Here is a 16593-nt window from a genome sequence, read left to right as displayed (position 1 = left end):
ACGGTTGCGCGCACTGTCCATCATGCAATAAACAACACGTGTAGTGCACCGCATCATGTGGTGTATTATAGAGGATCCGTATGTCTATTCATGATCTTCACTAATTTGACTTCTAATAACTCTCTAGTTTGGATCAGCACCGATCTTATAATCTTTCCTCTAGAGCCTTGTAGCACCAAAATGTAACTCAGTTATTAAAAGGTTAATAAAGGGTTTGATAGAAAAACAGATATTAATGATGACTGTTAGTAACAAATCAAGGGTACGTGGATGATGAGCACGCTTTGGTGTTTCAGGATATGGAGGTTGAGTTAATTTGATAAGAGTTTAAAGCAGGCATATGACGCTAAATAAGCCTTTGGCCACCCATACGGATACAGGAAACAACTATGACTATTTCTATTTCAGGAAAGAAACAATGATTAGCTGTTACAAGCGTAATTAATTTCATGCTCACTTTTTTTGGTAAAAAGAGTCATCATTCAAACCCAAGTAGAAAAGTGTGTCTATTTTAGGAAGGAAATCAATTCGCTGATTCGACAAAGCGATCACGTTTAAATCTGGATCAGTTTAATTTGTCAGAGGTATGGGAGAAAAATAGGAAAGTTTTATGGAAAGGCTGCAAGGCATATACAACGTTAACACTTACTTTAATATTTTATTCATCTTCGATGGAGTTAGATCCTTATCATCTTTAACTCGGAAATAATTAATAAGTAAACAATCATAATTAGTCGCAAAATTTATTCATCTTTGATACATACTTTCCATCCTGGGTTTTCCTGGGAATCTATGGCTCTGTGTTTCAACAACTATAAATCGTACCATGCGTGGGATTGTTGTTCTGAACTCCCATCAACTAATTGGTCTATCAAAATCTCTAGTTCTGAAAGAGAGGTATCATGGATTCTTCTCACGACATTAGTTTGTCGCAAGCGGAGTCGAGCCCGTTAGAAGAGATGGTTTTGGAGCTTGCTCCCCTGGTAAACCCAGAGGGAACGCCAGATCGATGGTCTCGGATTAGTGCCAATTTTCCAATGAAAGATGACTTGCAGAAGGAAGAAGGTGGCAATTCCGGTGATGGATGTATTTTGGGTATGGCACCGGAGCAACGCCCACCGAAAGATCAGAACACCTCTTTTGGATCAGGACGCCGCAGTCAAGTGAGGAGGAAGGCTAAGCCATGGACGGAGGAGGAACATCGGTATATATATATTTTACTTTATTGTTATTATTATTATTGTTTTCAAAAATTAGCAATCCAATCAAGGCGCACAACAGATTGGACTTCAAGTACGTACTCGATTGAGGAGATAAATTTCTCAATAGGGATTTCTTTAAAAAAAAAAATTTGCTTGAACATTAATTATTAATTAATTTTGCATGCATGCAGTTTATTTTTACAGGGACTTGCAACTTATGGGAAGGGAGATTGGAAGAGCATATCTCGACATGCATTGGTGACGAGGACGCCAGTACAAGTGGCCAGTCATGCACAGAAGTTCTTCATCCGCCAAAAACAAGACATGAAGCGCAAGAGAAAGAGCATCCATGATGTCACCAATCCTTAGATCTTCTTCTATGATGCATCTCAGATAATTTGCTATATTAGCATGCAGCTGTTTAATTTCTACTTTCTTTAGCAGACATTACAAAGCCTTAGTAGTAATTATGTTTGGTGTTATGAAAATTCGGTTAGACTTTGAGTTCTTCTGACTCTCAATGCAAAAGATGCTTGTGATATTTCTTCGTTAATTAATTAGCATATATTCTTCGTGCTAGATATGCTCTAAGTGTTTAAGAAATTCTTTCTTTTGTCTTCTTTCGGATGGGACACGTTCAACACCATGTAGAAAACTGGAGTTGTTTTGGAGGTCATGCATGCCTTTGATTTTAGGGCTTGTGTTTATTGCCATCAGCCACAGTATCAGCACTTGCATGGAGCTTCTACGGCAGCGTATGCAAGTCTTTTATATATATATATATATATATATATATATATATATATATATATATATATATATATATATATATATATATATATATATATATATATATATATATATCCATGTTGAAGGTTGGTCATAAATGGATTGTCAAGTAATTAATATTTTAAAGATAAGGAGAAAAGGGATGGATCATTATGTTGCACTCGATTATCCAAGAAAACATGTGACAGAACAACTTTCATCTCCTAGCTATATGACATGATATCCTTGGGCATTGCAAATGTTTCTCCAGCAACAAAATTTTAAAGCTTGCAGCATCTGATTTCCTTAATTAGAGTAATATTGCAGTGTTTTAGTGATCATCATGCTTCCCACGGAACCAACTCAAGCCTGGCGCAATTCCATAACTTGTCAAACAGTCCATAAACTTCCCTATTTTTGTTATAATGTTGCTTCCTAGTTCAACTAAAAAGAAAATCTTAACTAATCGATTCAATGCCATCTCTCAAAAGTTGGCTTTCATATCTTGCACTAAGAGCATATATGGAAAGATACGGTCAATCTGTTTTGACCTTTATTATTAATTGGTTCCATGACTCAAACTAACTCAGTGTGGAAGCCAGCCTCATCTAGAAGTCAATGCCTCACAAATTAACGAACGCAACATACTTCAGGTAAGCCAAATGTGTAATGTCTTTCTGTTCTGATTCATAAGTTTGAATCGCCAGGATGGTCTATGTCTTGTTGTCCTTGTTCATCTGTAAGAGATCCAAAGTGGATTTGGAGCGATACGAGTTTCTAAAATACAGGCTCATCACTCTCTATTAAGCGATATTTTTTTCAGAGATTGAGCCAACTTGTGATGGAGCAAGGAAAAGAGTGCAAGTTTACCATGTCTCAGGTGTACTAGTTTACGGTTGAGTTACCTTTAGAGAATATTATATGTACACCAGAACTTATCTGACACTGTTGCTTTTATGGTTTTCTCTGGTCAGCAGTCTTTAAACTTTGTTGTAATGCTATGACCTTAATTTTATAACATAAAACATTAATCAGATTGAAGTGGACTTGGCCAAATTGCGTATGGAATATATATGTGACCACGAGAAATCTTTCCTAGTCATGACATCCAAAGCTTTGACAGATTGGTAAAACAATGGGATTAAATTGTCTGACATTCTCTTTTCTTCTAAGTTCTAATTATATAAGATTATCATCATGCTCTATTAGCTGAAAATTAATGCATCCACGAAAATGGAGCTGCAAGAAGTGTAATTTCCATGTTCAAGATTTTGACAAATTGTGGATTTGCAACCAGAGGTTTTTTTTTTTTTAAAAAAAAAAATTATTTTTTCTTTCATCAGAGTCCAAGAAAGATCTGAGAAATAGTGAGAAGAATCCAAGGTCTGGCCCCAACTCACATTCCATGGAGAGTGGTGCCAATAGAAAGACCTAATCAGAATTGACCTGTCGATCACGTATTCGGATCAGAGGGTGTATTTTTCACAGCAAAGAAGGATGCATCTTCGTTCGCATGAATCCACCACTGGATCAGTTGCTTGCCTTTGAGATTTGTAATGATGGATGAATGAATGGATTTGAAGTGCTTTAGAATTGCACGGTGGGTGATCCAATGATAGTCTCATACAAAGAAGGTTAATCTTTTTTTGATATGAAAGATACAATCGGATCCCCTCATACAAGTGGCTTCAAAGAAACGATACCATTCACTGTATGGTGGTATAATATGTTAATTATCTCATTTCATTTGGACCCCATCATCTATTTTAATGATTGGCTCACAAGAACGAAATGTTATGGTTGGCATGGCACACCACTACGTGGCGTAAGTGGTGCAGGATATAAGCTATGGTGGCCTTGCATACGGTCTAAAGGACGATCCCACATCATATGCACAAAGTTACCATCATTGAAACATTACACGTGCGATGCACATGTTTTACTAAAAACATTAATTAATAAACAATAGAGGAAGGGTTGAATGCAATGATTCCAGTAGCTCCCATCACAAAAGTACAAGTCATCCTAACTCGAATGTCACACGTGCTTCGCACGTGTCCCTTTGTGAAAAATAAATGAATAATGGAGTAAGGTTTGGACGTGGGACCTTGTCGTTAACTAATTTACCTAGCTCACGTTGGACGTGGGACCTTGTCGTTAACTAATTTACCTAGCTCACGTTGCTGAGGAAACATGAGATGAGAGGGCCGGGTGATTAAAATGGAGGATCGGCCACGTCCTTTGAACAGATATGTTCAAAAAAATGATCGCAATCAATAATGCTTGACGCATGGCTGGGCTGGAATTGAACCCTTAATCCATGGGAAATTTGCCAACCACCGACGCAATATTGAAAAGCATTTAATGGTTTACCTACTGATGTTGGTTACTTGTATTTGTGAACTGCCGTCCATGCTCTAATAAAGCTGTGGCGTCCTCTGCTTTACCAAAGATTCAACGTTTTGTGGGATGTTGCGCGCGCAACCTTTAACTCTCCACCTATAAGTTACCCATTCCATTCCATTTGCTATAAGTGCATTGCATGTGGATGAGGGTTGTAGATAAATGATGACATTTAGAGTATTATATAATGGTCACATCATTTTAATATGAGAGCAGTCTAAAGAGTCAGAATATAAAATATCTTTTAAGACATGAAGATAGATGTCATCTCGACGTTAAATCTAATCTCTAGAATACTTGATGTTGGGTATAAAATACCCTCAGCCGAAGTTCTTAACAGGATTGACCCTCCCAAGACTCCTCCGACTTTCGACCACAGATGGTATCTCTCCGGACTTCTCCAACAGCCGGATTCTCACAGTGCTGACTGAATTCTCCCGACGGACGAACTCCCACTACACCACTCGAGCTCCTTCAACATGAGTTCCCCCAGTTATCTATTAAACCGCCCTAAGCGCTCACTAAGCTCCGCCGCCAGCCGACTTTCTACGACTATCAGCTGTTCCCCGAATCCCTTCCAGACTTCTTCCAGCCAGGTTCAACTCCAATCCGAACTACCCCGGACTTCGCCAACGGCTGAACTTCTCCAACGGTAGATTCCTACAACTACCAGATTTCAGCCCGGACTCCTACGGGAGCCGGATCTCGTCCCCGACCTCGACTGCGGAAAGACTTCTCCCGGACTCCTACGGGAGCTGGGCTCCGTCCTCGACCCCGATTGCTGGTAAACTTCGTCCGGACTCCTAAGGGAGCCGGACTTCACCCCTGACTTTGATTGCAGGTAGACTTCGCCCGGGCTCCTACGGGAGCCAGATCTCGTCCCCGACCTCGACTGCGGAAAGACTTCGCCCGGACTCCTACGGGAGCCGGGCTCCGTCCTCGACCCCGATTGCTGGTAAACTTCGTCCGGACTCCTAAGGGAGCCGGACTTCATCCCTGACTTTGATTGCAGGTAGACTTCGCCCGGACTCCTACGGGAGCCGGATCTCGTCCCCGACCTCGACTGCGGAAAGACTTCGCCCGGACTCCTACGGGAGCCGGGCTCCGTCCTCGACCCTGATTGCTGGTAAACTTCGTCCGGACTCCTAAGGGAGCCGGACTTCACCCCTGACTTTGATTGCAGGTAGACTTCGTCCGGGCTCCTACGGGAGTCGGATCTCGTCCACGACCTCGACTGCGGAAAGACTTCGCCCGGACTCCTACGGGAGTCGGGCTCCGTCCTCGACCCCGATTGCTGGTAAACTTCGTCTGGACTCCTACGGGAGCTGGACTTCGCCCCTGACTTTAATTGCAGGTAGACTTCGCCCAGACTCCTATGGGAGCCAGACCTCGTCTCCGACTCCGGCTACGGGAAGACTCCGCCCGGACTCCTACGGGAGCTGGACTTCACCCCCGACTTTGACTGAAGGAAGACTCCATCCGGACTCCTGCGAGAGCTGGACTCTAGGCTCCTCTAGAGCGGGTAGCTAACCACCTCTCCCCGCCAGACACTCCAGCCGAGCTTCAGCCGACATGCCTGCACTCCCTGACGTGGCCGCAGTAACGGCCACAACTCTGCTCCACTTCCTGCGATGGATTCCGCGCGGCTCCATTACTCCCTGGTCAACCACTATGATGCCTACGATCCTGCTCCACTTCCTGCGATGGATTCCGCGCGGCTCCATTACTACCTGGCCAACCGCTATGATGCCCACGATCTTGCTCCACTTCCTGTGACGGATACTGCGCGATTCTTCCATCTTCTGGCAAGTCGCGATAACAGACGCCGCTCCACTCCCCACGACAGACTCCACGTGGCATGTCCCGGTGATAGCCACGATTCCACTCCACTACTCTCCGCAACAAACTCCTCCTGACTCTGGGCGGCCCACTGCCAGACGGTTACAGATATCGCTATCAGTCTGTTGCCTCCTCTGCCTATAAAAGGGGGGACCTCAGATACGTTATTCTCTAAGCTCTCATTTTTACCTAGAGACTCTGCTAAAATTTTGGTTCGAGCGCTCCATTCTTGTTGAGGCAGAGAACTGACTTGAGCATCGGAGGATCTTGTCGGAGTAACCCCACCTTCGGTTTAGACTTCTTTTGCAGGTCCCGACGGTGACCGCGACCCCCACAACTCCAGCTTCTCCGGCACAGGTGGATTTTTGCACCAACAGGATTGGCGCTAGAGGAAGGGCTGTGCCTTCGCAGTACCTTTGTTTTTGAAGGAGCGCTCAACGGGACCGCCCCCGGGCATCTTTTCCGGCATCCTCTCTTCCTCCCCCCACTCGGTCTTTGCCCGATGCCTCCCCGCAAGGCGTCCACGCGACGATCCACGGCCTCCGCGGCCAGACCTCAGGCTCCGGCCTTACCTCCAGTTTTTCAGCCTCCTCCTTCTCCTCCGGCAACGGCGGTCGGTGCGGAGCAATTTGATCTGCTGGTGCAGCAGGTCAGAGGCCTCACTGAAGCTGTGCAGGCCATGCAGCAGCAGCAGCAGCCGCAGGCATCAGTGCGCCTGGAAAGAGTGTCACCGGAACACCAGAATCCAGCGATGAGGCGGGCCACTTGGGCCAGCCGCCTCATCTTTCCTGGAGAGACGAACCCGAGGGTGGAGAGCCCTCAGTCGGATCACGACTCCACCCCTGAAAGATCTCTACCCCCATTCTGCCAGAGGACCCTCGAGACCCGTAGTCGAGAGGATTTTCTGGACCGGAGGCTCAAGGAGATGAACCGGTGGATCGAAGAACTCCACCACGCTCCCCCCGCTTATGGTGAGAATATTTGCACTGACCCTCCCTTTTCTCAAATGATCATGGAGGAACCGATCCCACCAAACTTCAAACTCCCCAGTTCGAAAGCTACGACGGGACTTCAGACCCGGTTGATCATCTGGAGGCCTTCCGGATGATGATGCTGCTTCATGGCGCACCCGACGTCATTCTATGTCGAGCCTTCCCATCCACCTTGAAGGGAGCGGCGAGAAACTGGTACTCGTTGCTGAAGCCAGGTACCATCTTTTTCTTCGATCAGATGAGCCACCAATTTGTGGCCCATTTTGTCAGCAGCCGGCGCCCCCGGAAGGGTTCGGAGTCCCTCATCAATATCAAGCAGAGGGAGGAGGAGTCCATTCGGGCCTACATCAACCGTTTCAATGTCGCAGCACTGAAGGTCCGAAATTTGGACCAGTCGGTAGCAATGGCCGCTCTGAAGGGCGGCCTTCAGAAGAATGACCTTTTGTTCTCCCTGGAGAAGAAGTATCCCAGGGATTTTGCTGATCTGTTGGCTCAGGCCGAAGGGTACGCCCAAGCGGAAGAAGCCTTCAAAATGAAGGATGAGGAAACTGCGAGAGAGCGGCAGGCGGGAGACTCGAGTAAGCCCGCAGTCGAAAAAGGACCGAGAGAAGCTCGGCCACGTTCTCGAACTTCTCCCAGGCACAAGCGTGTCCATACTCTTCCCCGGGTACATAGGTAGAGAAGTCCGGACCGCGGAGTTCGACGGGGTTCTTCACCGAGAAGATTCTGCAACTACGCTCCCCTCAATGCCTCGAAGACCCAGGTACTGATGGAGGTTAGGGAGCAGCTCCCTAGGCCAGAGAGGATGCGCACACACCCCGGGAAGCGCAACCCCAACAAGTTCTATCTCTACCATCGCGACCACGGCCATGACACGGAGGAATGCATCCAGCTCCGAGATGAGATCAAGGAGCTCATCCAGCGAGGTCGACTCGATAGGTTCATTCGACGTCGGCCTGAGGGTAGAGAAGATCGGCCAAGGGCCCTGCCGCAACCTGAACCGCCAAGGAGGGAGGAGCAGCCCGGAGATCGGCCTCCAATCGGGACCATCGACTCCATCACTGGAGGGCCTCAAGGAGGAGCAGACCTTCCACGACCATGGGACTCGAGAAACCTGTAAATGTACTACTCACGATTTTGCTTTGAATCAAAATTCCTTTCGACTTTGCATGTCTTTCCCTTTTGGCAGGGACTTGTTACGATTGGGGATAACCCCTTCAAACAATTAAAACAAGGTCATGTTAGGAACAGGAGGAGAACCTCATCCTAACATGAGCAAAATGAAAGTCTGATTATTTTAAGATCGGATCGGGGAAGAGGCCCATATAACGGCCCTTGAGTGCCCCAATGGTCATGTTAGGAACAGGAGGAGAACCTCGTCCTAACATGAGCAAAATAAAAATCCGATTATTTTAAAATCGGATCGGAGGAGAGGCCCATATAACGGCCCTTGAGTGCCCCCATGGTCATGTTAGGAACAGGAGGAGAACCTCATCCTAACATGAGCAAGATGAAAGTCCGATTATTTTAAGATCAGATCGGGGGAGAGGCCCATATAACGGTCCTTGAGTGCCCCCATGGTCATGTTAGGAACAGGAGGAGAACCTCGTCCTAACATGAACAAAATGAAAGTCCGATTATTTTAAGATCGGATCAGGGGAGAGGCCCATATAACGGCCCTTGGATGCCCCCTGGGCCATGTTGGGGATGGGAAGAGAACCTCGCCCTAACATAGGCAAAGTCAAAGGCCCGATTCTTTTAGACCGAATGGGAGGGAGGCCCTACAACGCCCTTACGCGCCCCCACAGCCATGTTAGAAACAGGAGGAGAACCTCGCTCTAACATGAGCAAAGTCAAAGGCCCGATTCTTTTAGACCGGATGGGGGGAGAGGCCCTACAATGCCCTTATGCGCCCCCACAGTCATGTTAGGGACAGGAGGAGGACCTCGCCCTAACGTGAGCAAAGTCGAAGATCCAGTTCTTTTAGATCGGATGGGGGGAGAGGCCCTACAACGTCCTTATGCGCCCCCACAGCCATGCTAGGGACAGGAGGAGGACCTCGCCCTAACGTGAGCAAAGTTGAAGATCCGGTTCTTTTAGATTAGATGGGGGGAGAGGTCCTACAATGCCCTAATGTGCCCCCACAGCCATGTTAGGAATAGGAGGAAACCTCGTCCTGACATGAGCAAAGTCGAAAAATCGATTCTTTTAGACCGGATGGGGGGAGAGGCCCTCACAACGACCTTTATGTGCCCCCACAGCTCCGTCAGGAACAGAAGGAGAACCTCGTCCTAACCTGAGCTGAGATCGACTACGTCAAGGACAGAAGGAGGACCTCGTCCTGACAATGACAAAAACCTGGTCACCCAACATGTTCGGATAAAGGGAAAAGTCTCCTCAATGGCACCTCCACACCTCTACGCGACCCCGCGAAAAGCAAGGGGAGAACCCTCACTCGAAAAGAGGAGAAAAATTAAGAAGGAAAGCGATGAATTACACCGACAACAGACGAAAAATAAACCACACCAAAGACCTAGGGAACCTCATCTCAACAAAGACAGAAAGTTCCTACCAAACATCCCCAGCCTCTAAGAAGGCTCTCGACACAGGTCAAGAAAATAACGACCCCTTCGAGGTAATGCAGAGTTCGGACCACTGAGCTCGAGCCTACGGCCATGGACGACAAGAAATGCAAATCAGTGTGGCGATGATTGGGCACCTCCAAACGACATCGACATCGGACAAGTCAAAAGACAAAATAAGTTCGACGGATGATAATTTAATACAACACGTAGACGAGGTAACACAAAATTCTCTTTTCATTTCATTCACAAAATATACACTACAAAGTCCAACAGGCTAAAGAAAGAAAAGCAAAACGACAAGAACAAAACGAAACAACAGAAGAAAAAATATATACATGGGAAGACGGAAAGACAAAAAGAGCCCTAAGGGGGCCTAGCTTCCTTCGACCTCGGACTTTCGACTTCGACCCTCGCCAGGGAATCCCTTAAACGTCCGACTTCTGCTTTCAATTCTCTCTCTCTCATTAATATCTCCATGTATCTTCGATGATATCGCTGGCTTTCGCTCTCCGCCTCTCGACGCCTTTTTCTCAGGACCTCAGATTCTGCCTCCGCGTCCTTGACGGCCTGCTGCTCGCATGCCAGCTGGATCTTCAATTACTACAGCTCGACCGTCCTCCCCCAAGGGCGATAGAAAGCTCCTCTGCAGTTCTTCTCAGGGATTGGAGTTCGCTGGAATCCCGAGAGGAAGCGAGCTGAGCCCTGCCAGCCAGCTGCCCTTGAAGGTGGGCATCCTCGTCGGTCGCCATCCGGAGCCTCCCCTTGTATTCATCCACCTACTTGCGCCAGCCAGCCCGGTACGCATCGTAGCTCGCCTCGACATCCTGGAGCTGCTGCTGGAGGTCGGAGACCTTCTTCGACCACTCCCGATCGCTGTCGGCCCGAGTCAAAAGTCGGGATAAACTTTCCTTCAGCTGACCAATCCTCTCCCGGACAGCCGACAGCTCCACCTTAAGGGAATTGATTTTGGCGGCTTGAGCCCAAATTTGATCACTGGCATGCTTCTTGTGTTCCTCAAGCTCTTTCTCAAAGTTCACCTTCCTCCGGCTGTACTCCATGATCCCCTTCACGTGGAGATTCTGAAAGTAGGTGGCCTCCACGGTGGCTTCGGAATGACTCTCCCTCAACCTGCGAAGCTCGCCTTCCGTCTTCTTCGACCTTTTTGTTAAATGGAGGACTTCCTTCTTCAGCCGCTGGATTGTAGACTTCAGCAGAATCCCCTGAGGCAAGGGAAGCGCTTCGACGGGGCGCTGCCATCGGAAGGTCAACGCGTTAAAACGTAGCTCATTACAAAGAAGAAGAAAGAAAGAAAGAAAAAGAAGAGAAGAAAAGTCCCCCAAAAGGAGGAGACCAATTTTATTGACTGAACGTTTCTTGAAGACAAAAGAAAGAAGAAAAATGGCAATAAAGGAAGAATATAAAGTTAGAGGTCTTGGACCTCTGGATCAACGGGGGGACTCGGCACCTCTGGGGGGTGGACTGCGGCGGCTGCAACGGCGGTGGAGGGTCCGATTTCATCCTCGGATGCCTCGTCCAAGAAGCTGAGGTCGAGCTCGAAAAATTTTACGACCATCTTCTCCTGGCAGAGTTCGAACCCTTTATTGAATGCGGCTTGGCCGAACTCAACCTTCAGCTTCTTCATTTCGATGAAAGTCTTGAACTCCTCCACCGCTTGACTCCTGGCCTCCGAGATCAGGGTCGGGATCTGTTCCGCCATGTTGGCAACCTCGGCCTCCGCCCTCCTCACCATCTCCTCCAGGTCGGCCTTCTGTTCCGCCGAGGTCTGTCTCTCTCTCTCAAGCACCTCTCGGAGACCGACCACCTTGAGGGCCATTTCCTTAAGGCGAGCAGCCTCGGCCTGCTGACCTTCCACTACCTTGTTTGTCATCTCGATGTTGGCGAGGAGTTGATGCCCGAGCTGCAAGGGCAACCGGAGAGTCAGAATGGGAGCTGGAAAGTTAATTAAATGAAGAAGCGAAAGGAAAAAGGAGGACGAATCTACTTACCTCGAGGAAGGCCCCCAGTGAGTCCCAGACTCGTTGTGTAGGATCGACGCGGACGATCCTCTGGACGACTTCGGGCAGTGAGCACCCATCTACCAGCTTTTTTATTAGATCCCTGTCACTAAAGGGATCATCCCCCTGCTCCTCTTCAGAGCCGCAGGACTCTTCAGTGGCAACCCGACGACTGCCGACCCTGCGGGCCAAGGTCTCCTCCTCTTCCTCCTCTCACCCCCTGGCACCTCCTCAGGACAGGTCTTTGAAGCGGGGACCTCGGTAGGAGAACTCAAACCCCTCGGAGAAGCCCGAGCGGCGGGACGCTCAGTGTCTGGAAGGACGTCGGCGGCTGAGGTCGCTTGGGCGGGCGCGGCCAAACTCGTCCCCTCCGCTCTGGCCCTCTTCGCCGGTCCGAAGGCCGCGGCGCCCTTTCTTTTGAGAGCCTTCAGGCCCCTGGCAAGCATCTGTGCTTCTTCGGCGTCCATGCCTAAAAAAAAAAAAAAAAGAAGAGAAAGAGAAAAGAAAAGGAGGGCGTGAAAAAGAAGAAAAGAAGAGAAGTGGGAGAAAGAGCCTTGAGCACCGTTCCGCTGCAGGTTCCAAAAGAGCCTCTTCGGATCACCTCGATTTGAAAAGACTCCGGTGCACGCGCATTAAATGCCAAAATATCTGAGGACGATCGCGTGCGGACATCGAGGGAGCAACTTCGGCTGTGACAATCTTTCTGTACTTCCTTCATTCGAAATTCGAACTCGAAAGTAGGGAGACTGATGTTGGGTATAAAATACCCTCAGCCGAAATTCTTAACAGGATTGACCCTCCCAAGACTCCTCCGGCTTTCGACCGCAGATGGTATCTCCCCGGACTTCTCCAATAGCTGGATTCCCACAGTGCTGACTGAATTCCCCCGACGGACGAACTCCCACTACACCACCCGAGCTCCTTCAACATGAGTTCCCCCAGTTATCTATTAAACCGCCCTAAGCGCTCGCTAAGCTCCGTCGCCAGCCGACTTTCTACGACTATCAGCCGTTCCCCGAATCCCTTCCAGACTTCTTCCAGCCATGTTCAACTCCAATCCGAACTACCCCGGACTTCGCCAACGGCTGAACTTCTCCAACGGTAGATTCCTACAACTACCAGATTTCAGTCCGGACTCCTACGGGAGCCGGATCTCGTCTCCGACCTCGACTGCGGAAAGACTTCTCCCAGACTCCTACGGGAGCCGGGCTCCGTCCTCGACCCCGATTACTGGTAAACTTCGTCCGGACTCCTAAGGGAGCCGGACTTCACCCCTGACTTTGATTGCATGTAGACTTCGCCCGGGCTCTTACGGGAGCCGGATCTCGTCCCCGACCTCGACTGCGGAAAGGCTTCGCCCGGACTCCTACAGGAGCCGGGCTCCGTCCTCGACCCCGATTGCTGGTAAATTTCGTCCGGACTCCTAAGGGAGTAGAACTTCACCCCTGACTTTGATTGCAGGTAGACTTCGCCCGGGCTCCTACGGGAGCCGGATCTCGTCCCCGACCTCGATTGCGGAAAGACTTTGTCCGGACTCCTACGGGAGCCGGACTCCGTCCTCGACCTCGATTACTGGTAAACTTCATCCGGACTCCTAAGGGAGCCGGACTTCACCCCTGATTTTGACTGCAGGTAGACTTCGCCCGGGCTCCTACGGGAGCCGGATCTCGTCCCCAACTTCGACTGCGAAAAGGCTTCGCCCGGACTCCTACGGGAGCCGGGCTCCGTCCTCGACCCCGATTGCTGGTAAACTCCGTCCGAACTCCTAAGGGAGCCGGACTTCACCCCTGACTTTGATTGCAGGTAGACTTCGCCCGGGCTCCTACGGGAGCCGGATCTCGTCCCCGACCTTGACTGCGGAAAGATTTCATCCGGACTCCTACGGGAGTCGGGCTCTGTCCTCGACCCCGATTGCTGGTAAACTTCGTCCGGACTCCTAAGAGAGCTAGACTTCACCCCTGACTTTGATTGCAGGTAGACTTCGCCCGGGCTCCTACGGGAGCCGGATCTCGTCCCCGACCTCGACTGCAGAAAGACTTCGCTCGGACTCCTACGGGAGCCGGGCTCCGTCCTCGACCCCGATTGCTGGTAAACTTCGTCCAGACTCTTAAGGGAGCCGGACTTCACCCCTGACTTTGATTGCAGGTAGACTTCGCCCGGGCTCCTACGGGAGCTGGATCTCGTCCACGACCTCGACTGCGGAAAGACTTCGCCTGGACTCCTACGGGAGCCGGGCTCCGTCCTTGACCCCGATTGCTGGTAAACTTCGTCTGGACTCCTACGGGAGCCAGACTTCGCCCTTGACTTTAATTGCAGGTAGACTTCGCCCAGACTCCTACGGAAGCCAGACCTCGTCTCTGACTCCGGCTACGGGAAGACTCCGCCCGGACTCCTACAGGAGCCGGACATCACCCCCGATTTTGACTGAAGGAAGACTCCATTCGGACTCCTGCGAGAACCGGACTCCAGGCTCCTCTAGAGCGGATAGCTAACCACCTCTCCCCGCCAGACACTCCAGTCGAGCTTCAGCCGACAGGCCTGCACTCCCTGGCGTGGCCGCAGTAATGGCCACGACTCTGCTCCAGTTCCTGCGATGGATTCCGCGTGGCTCCATTACTTCCTGGCCAACCACTATGATGCCCACGATCCTGCTCCACTTTCTGCGACGGATTCCGCACGGCTCCATTACTCCTTGGCCAATCGCTATGATGCCCACGATCCTGCTTCACTTTCTGTGACGGATACCGCACGATTCTTCCATCCTCTAGCAAGTCGCGACAACGGACGCCACTCCACTCCCCACGACAGACTCCACGTAGCATGTCCCGGTGATAGCCACGATTCCACTCCACTACTCTCCGCAATAAATTCCTCCTGACTCTGGGCGGCCCACTGTCAGACGGTTACAGATATCGCTATCAGTCTGTTTTCCCCTCCGTCTATAAAAGGGGAGACCCCAGATACGTTATTCTCTAAGCTCTCATTTTTACCTAGAGACTCTGCTAAAAGTTCGGTTCGAGCGCTCCATTCTTGTTGAGGCAGAGAACTGATTTGAGCATCGGAGGGTCTTGCCGGAGCAACCCCACCTCCAGTTTAGACTTCTTTTGTAGGTCCCGGCAGCGACCGCGACCCCCACAACTCCAGCTTCTCCGGCGCAGACGGATTTTTGCACCAACACTTGACAATAAAGAAAGCCACCCAATCTGCAGCATCGTTGGCTTTCCAATAAATATGTCGAATAGTGATCTCAATGGAAAAATGAAGGAACCTCCAGATGTCGTAGAAAATTGGATAAATATTCAGATATTCAACCTCATCTTAGATCCAAGCAGTGACAGTGGCAGAATCATCCTCGATGAAGATGCTCTCAGCCCGCAACTCTTGCCTTGCACAGATAATATCTGTCCAAACGGCACGAAGCTCAGCATCGGAGACGGTCGAGTCAAAAAATTGAGACTCCCTCGCCATCAAAATCTTCGCATCCGAATCTCGGATGATAAAATTGAAACCACCTCTGTCATCTTTGATACAGTCATCAAAGCTGATCTTGACAAACTCCAAAAATGAGGGCTGTCAGAATCATTGAAGATACATTCGATACAATAGTTTCAACAAAAAAATTTGCTATTTCGAGAATATCCTTCAGCTCCGCAACATTAGTCTATCCTAGGATAATATGATAATTTTTCATTAAATTATCGAAGATATGTTTGGTATAATGATTCTAACCAATAATTTTTCTATTTCAGAGCATTCTTTAACTACTATGCTATCTCTGCAACATTAACCTCCTCTAGTAAGATATGATATTTTTTATTAAATGGTCGATAATATACGTGGTATGATGGTTCTAACCAATAATTTCTCTTTTTTTTTTGATAAGATGGTTTATTTAAACAATTTTTATATGAATACAATAAAAAAAAATTTGAAAATAAAGTATCCCGGAGTTGCTCAAGAATAACCCCTATCTCAGTCCAAAATACTTCTCCAACATGCTCAGCTACAAAGGTTTCCACCCAATCAGCTGCAATGTTCTTCTCATAGAAAACATGCCTTATAATTAGTATAGTGCATCCCTCCAACAAAATCAAGATGTCATGCAGAAGAAGATGAGTGGCTCTACCGCGGATACAGCTATGAAGTCAGGACACTGCCCTGCTGAGTTATCCTCCACAACAAGCTGACCCACCCCCAATATCTGCCTATAAATACAATCCCGACCCAGGCCGTGCAAAGGTCCCCCCTAAGAATCGTAGTCTTTATTAAGTGACTCCCCAAGCCGTACCAAGCTTAGAGTCAGGTCCACGAATCACAAATCCAGTCCCACCATAATTATCTCAAACACTCCCATTGAAGTTGACTTTCAGATACAACAAAGGGGGCCTCAAAAAATGAACATCCTATAGATCACTGCGTGAGCTAGCAGAGTGGGAGCTCCAAGTCTTCAAAAGCCTGGACATCGCATTGATGATCTCCACTGCCATGTCTAACGCTATCTCAAAAACAAATCGCATCGAAAATCATCGGGAATCAAACATCAAGTTGTTCCTCGTCAACCAAATGTGGAGGGCTATATAGACCACTCGGATACTTGTTGCCCTAGAAGCATCACGTCCAAGACTGCACTGTAGGAACTTCAAAAAACTTTAGGTGAGATCCTCCGCCTAAGCGATTTGCAGGTACATCTCCATCAAGGATCAAACAGATCTCATCCTTAGACATCAGAAAAGAGCGTGCTCCATAGTCTTCTCTTCAATGTTACAGCAAGGGCATATCAGCTAAATAT

General features: G+C 48.7%; 1 protein-coding gene across 1 annotated transcript; it reads left to right on the top strand.

The window, feature by feature from the left end:
• The first annotated feature begins 959 nt into the window (after positions 1-959).
• Positions 960-1571, top strand: LOC140854281 (transcription factor SRM1-like). Its single transcript, XM_073249833.1, has 2 exons — positions 960-1204; positions 1394-1571. Exons 1-2 carry the CDS (start codon positions 960-962, stop codon positions 1569-1571), a joined length of 423 nt encoding a protein of 140 aa, XP_073105934.1.
• Positions 1572-16593: the final 15022 nt, after the last annotated feature.

The sequence above is a fragment of the Elaeis guineensis genome, chromosome 16, assembly GCF_000442705.2.
Source record: "Elaeis guineensis isolate ETL-2024a chromosome 16, EG11, whole genome shotgun sequence".
NCBI classification, from domain to species: Eukaryota; Viridiplantae; Streptophyta; class Magnoliopsida; order Arecales; family Arecaceae; genus Elaeis; species Elaeis guineensis.
Note: the sequence above shows the minus strand (reverse complement) of the source record. Positions and strands in the feature narration are given on the sequence as shown.

What these genes read in the sequence shown, in the direction of transcription:
- LOC140854281 (XM_073249833.1), top strand. Translation starts at nt 960, where the DNA reads ATGGTTTTGGAGCTTGCTCCCCTGGTAAACCCAGAGGGAACGCCAGAT. An exon ending in TGGACGGAGGAGGAACATCG is followed by an intron (nt 1,205 to 1,393) that starts GTATATATATAT and finishes GCATGCATGCAG; the next exon opens with TTTATTTTTACAGGGACTTG.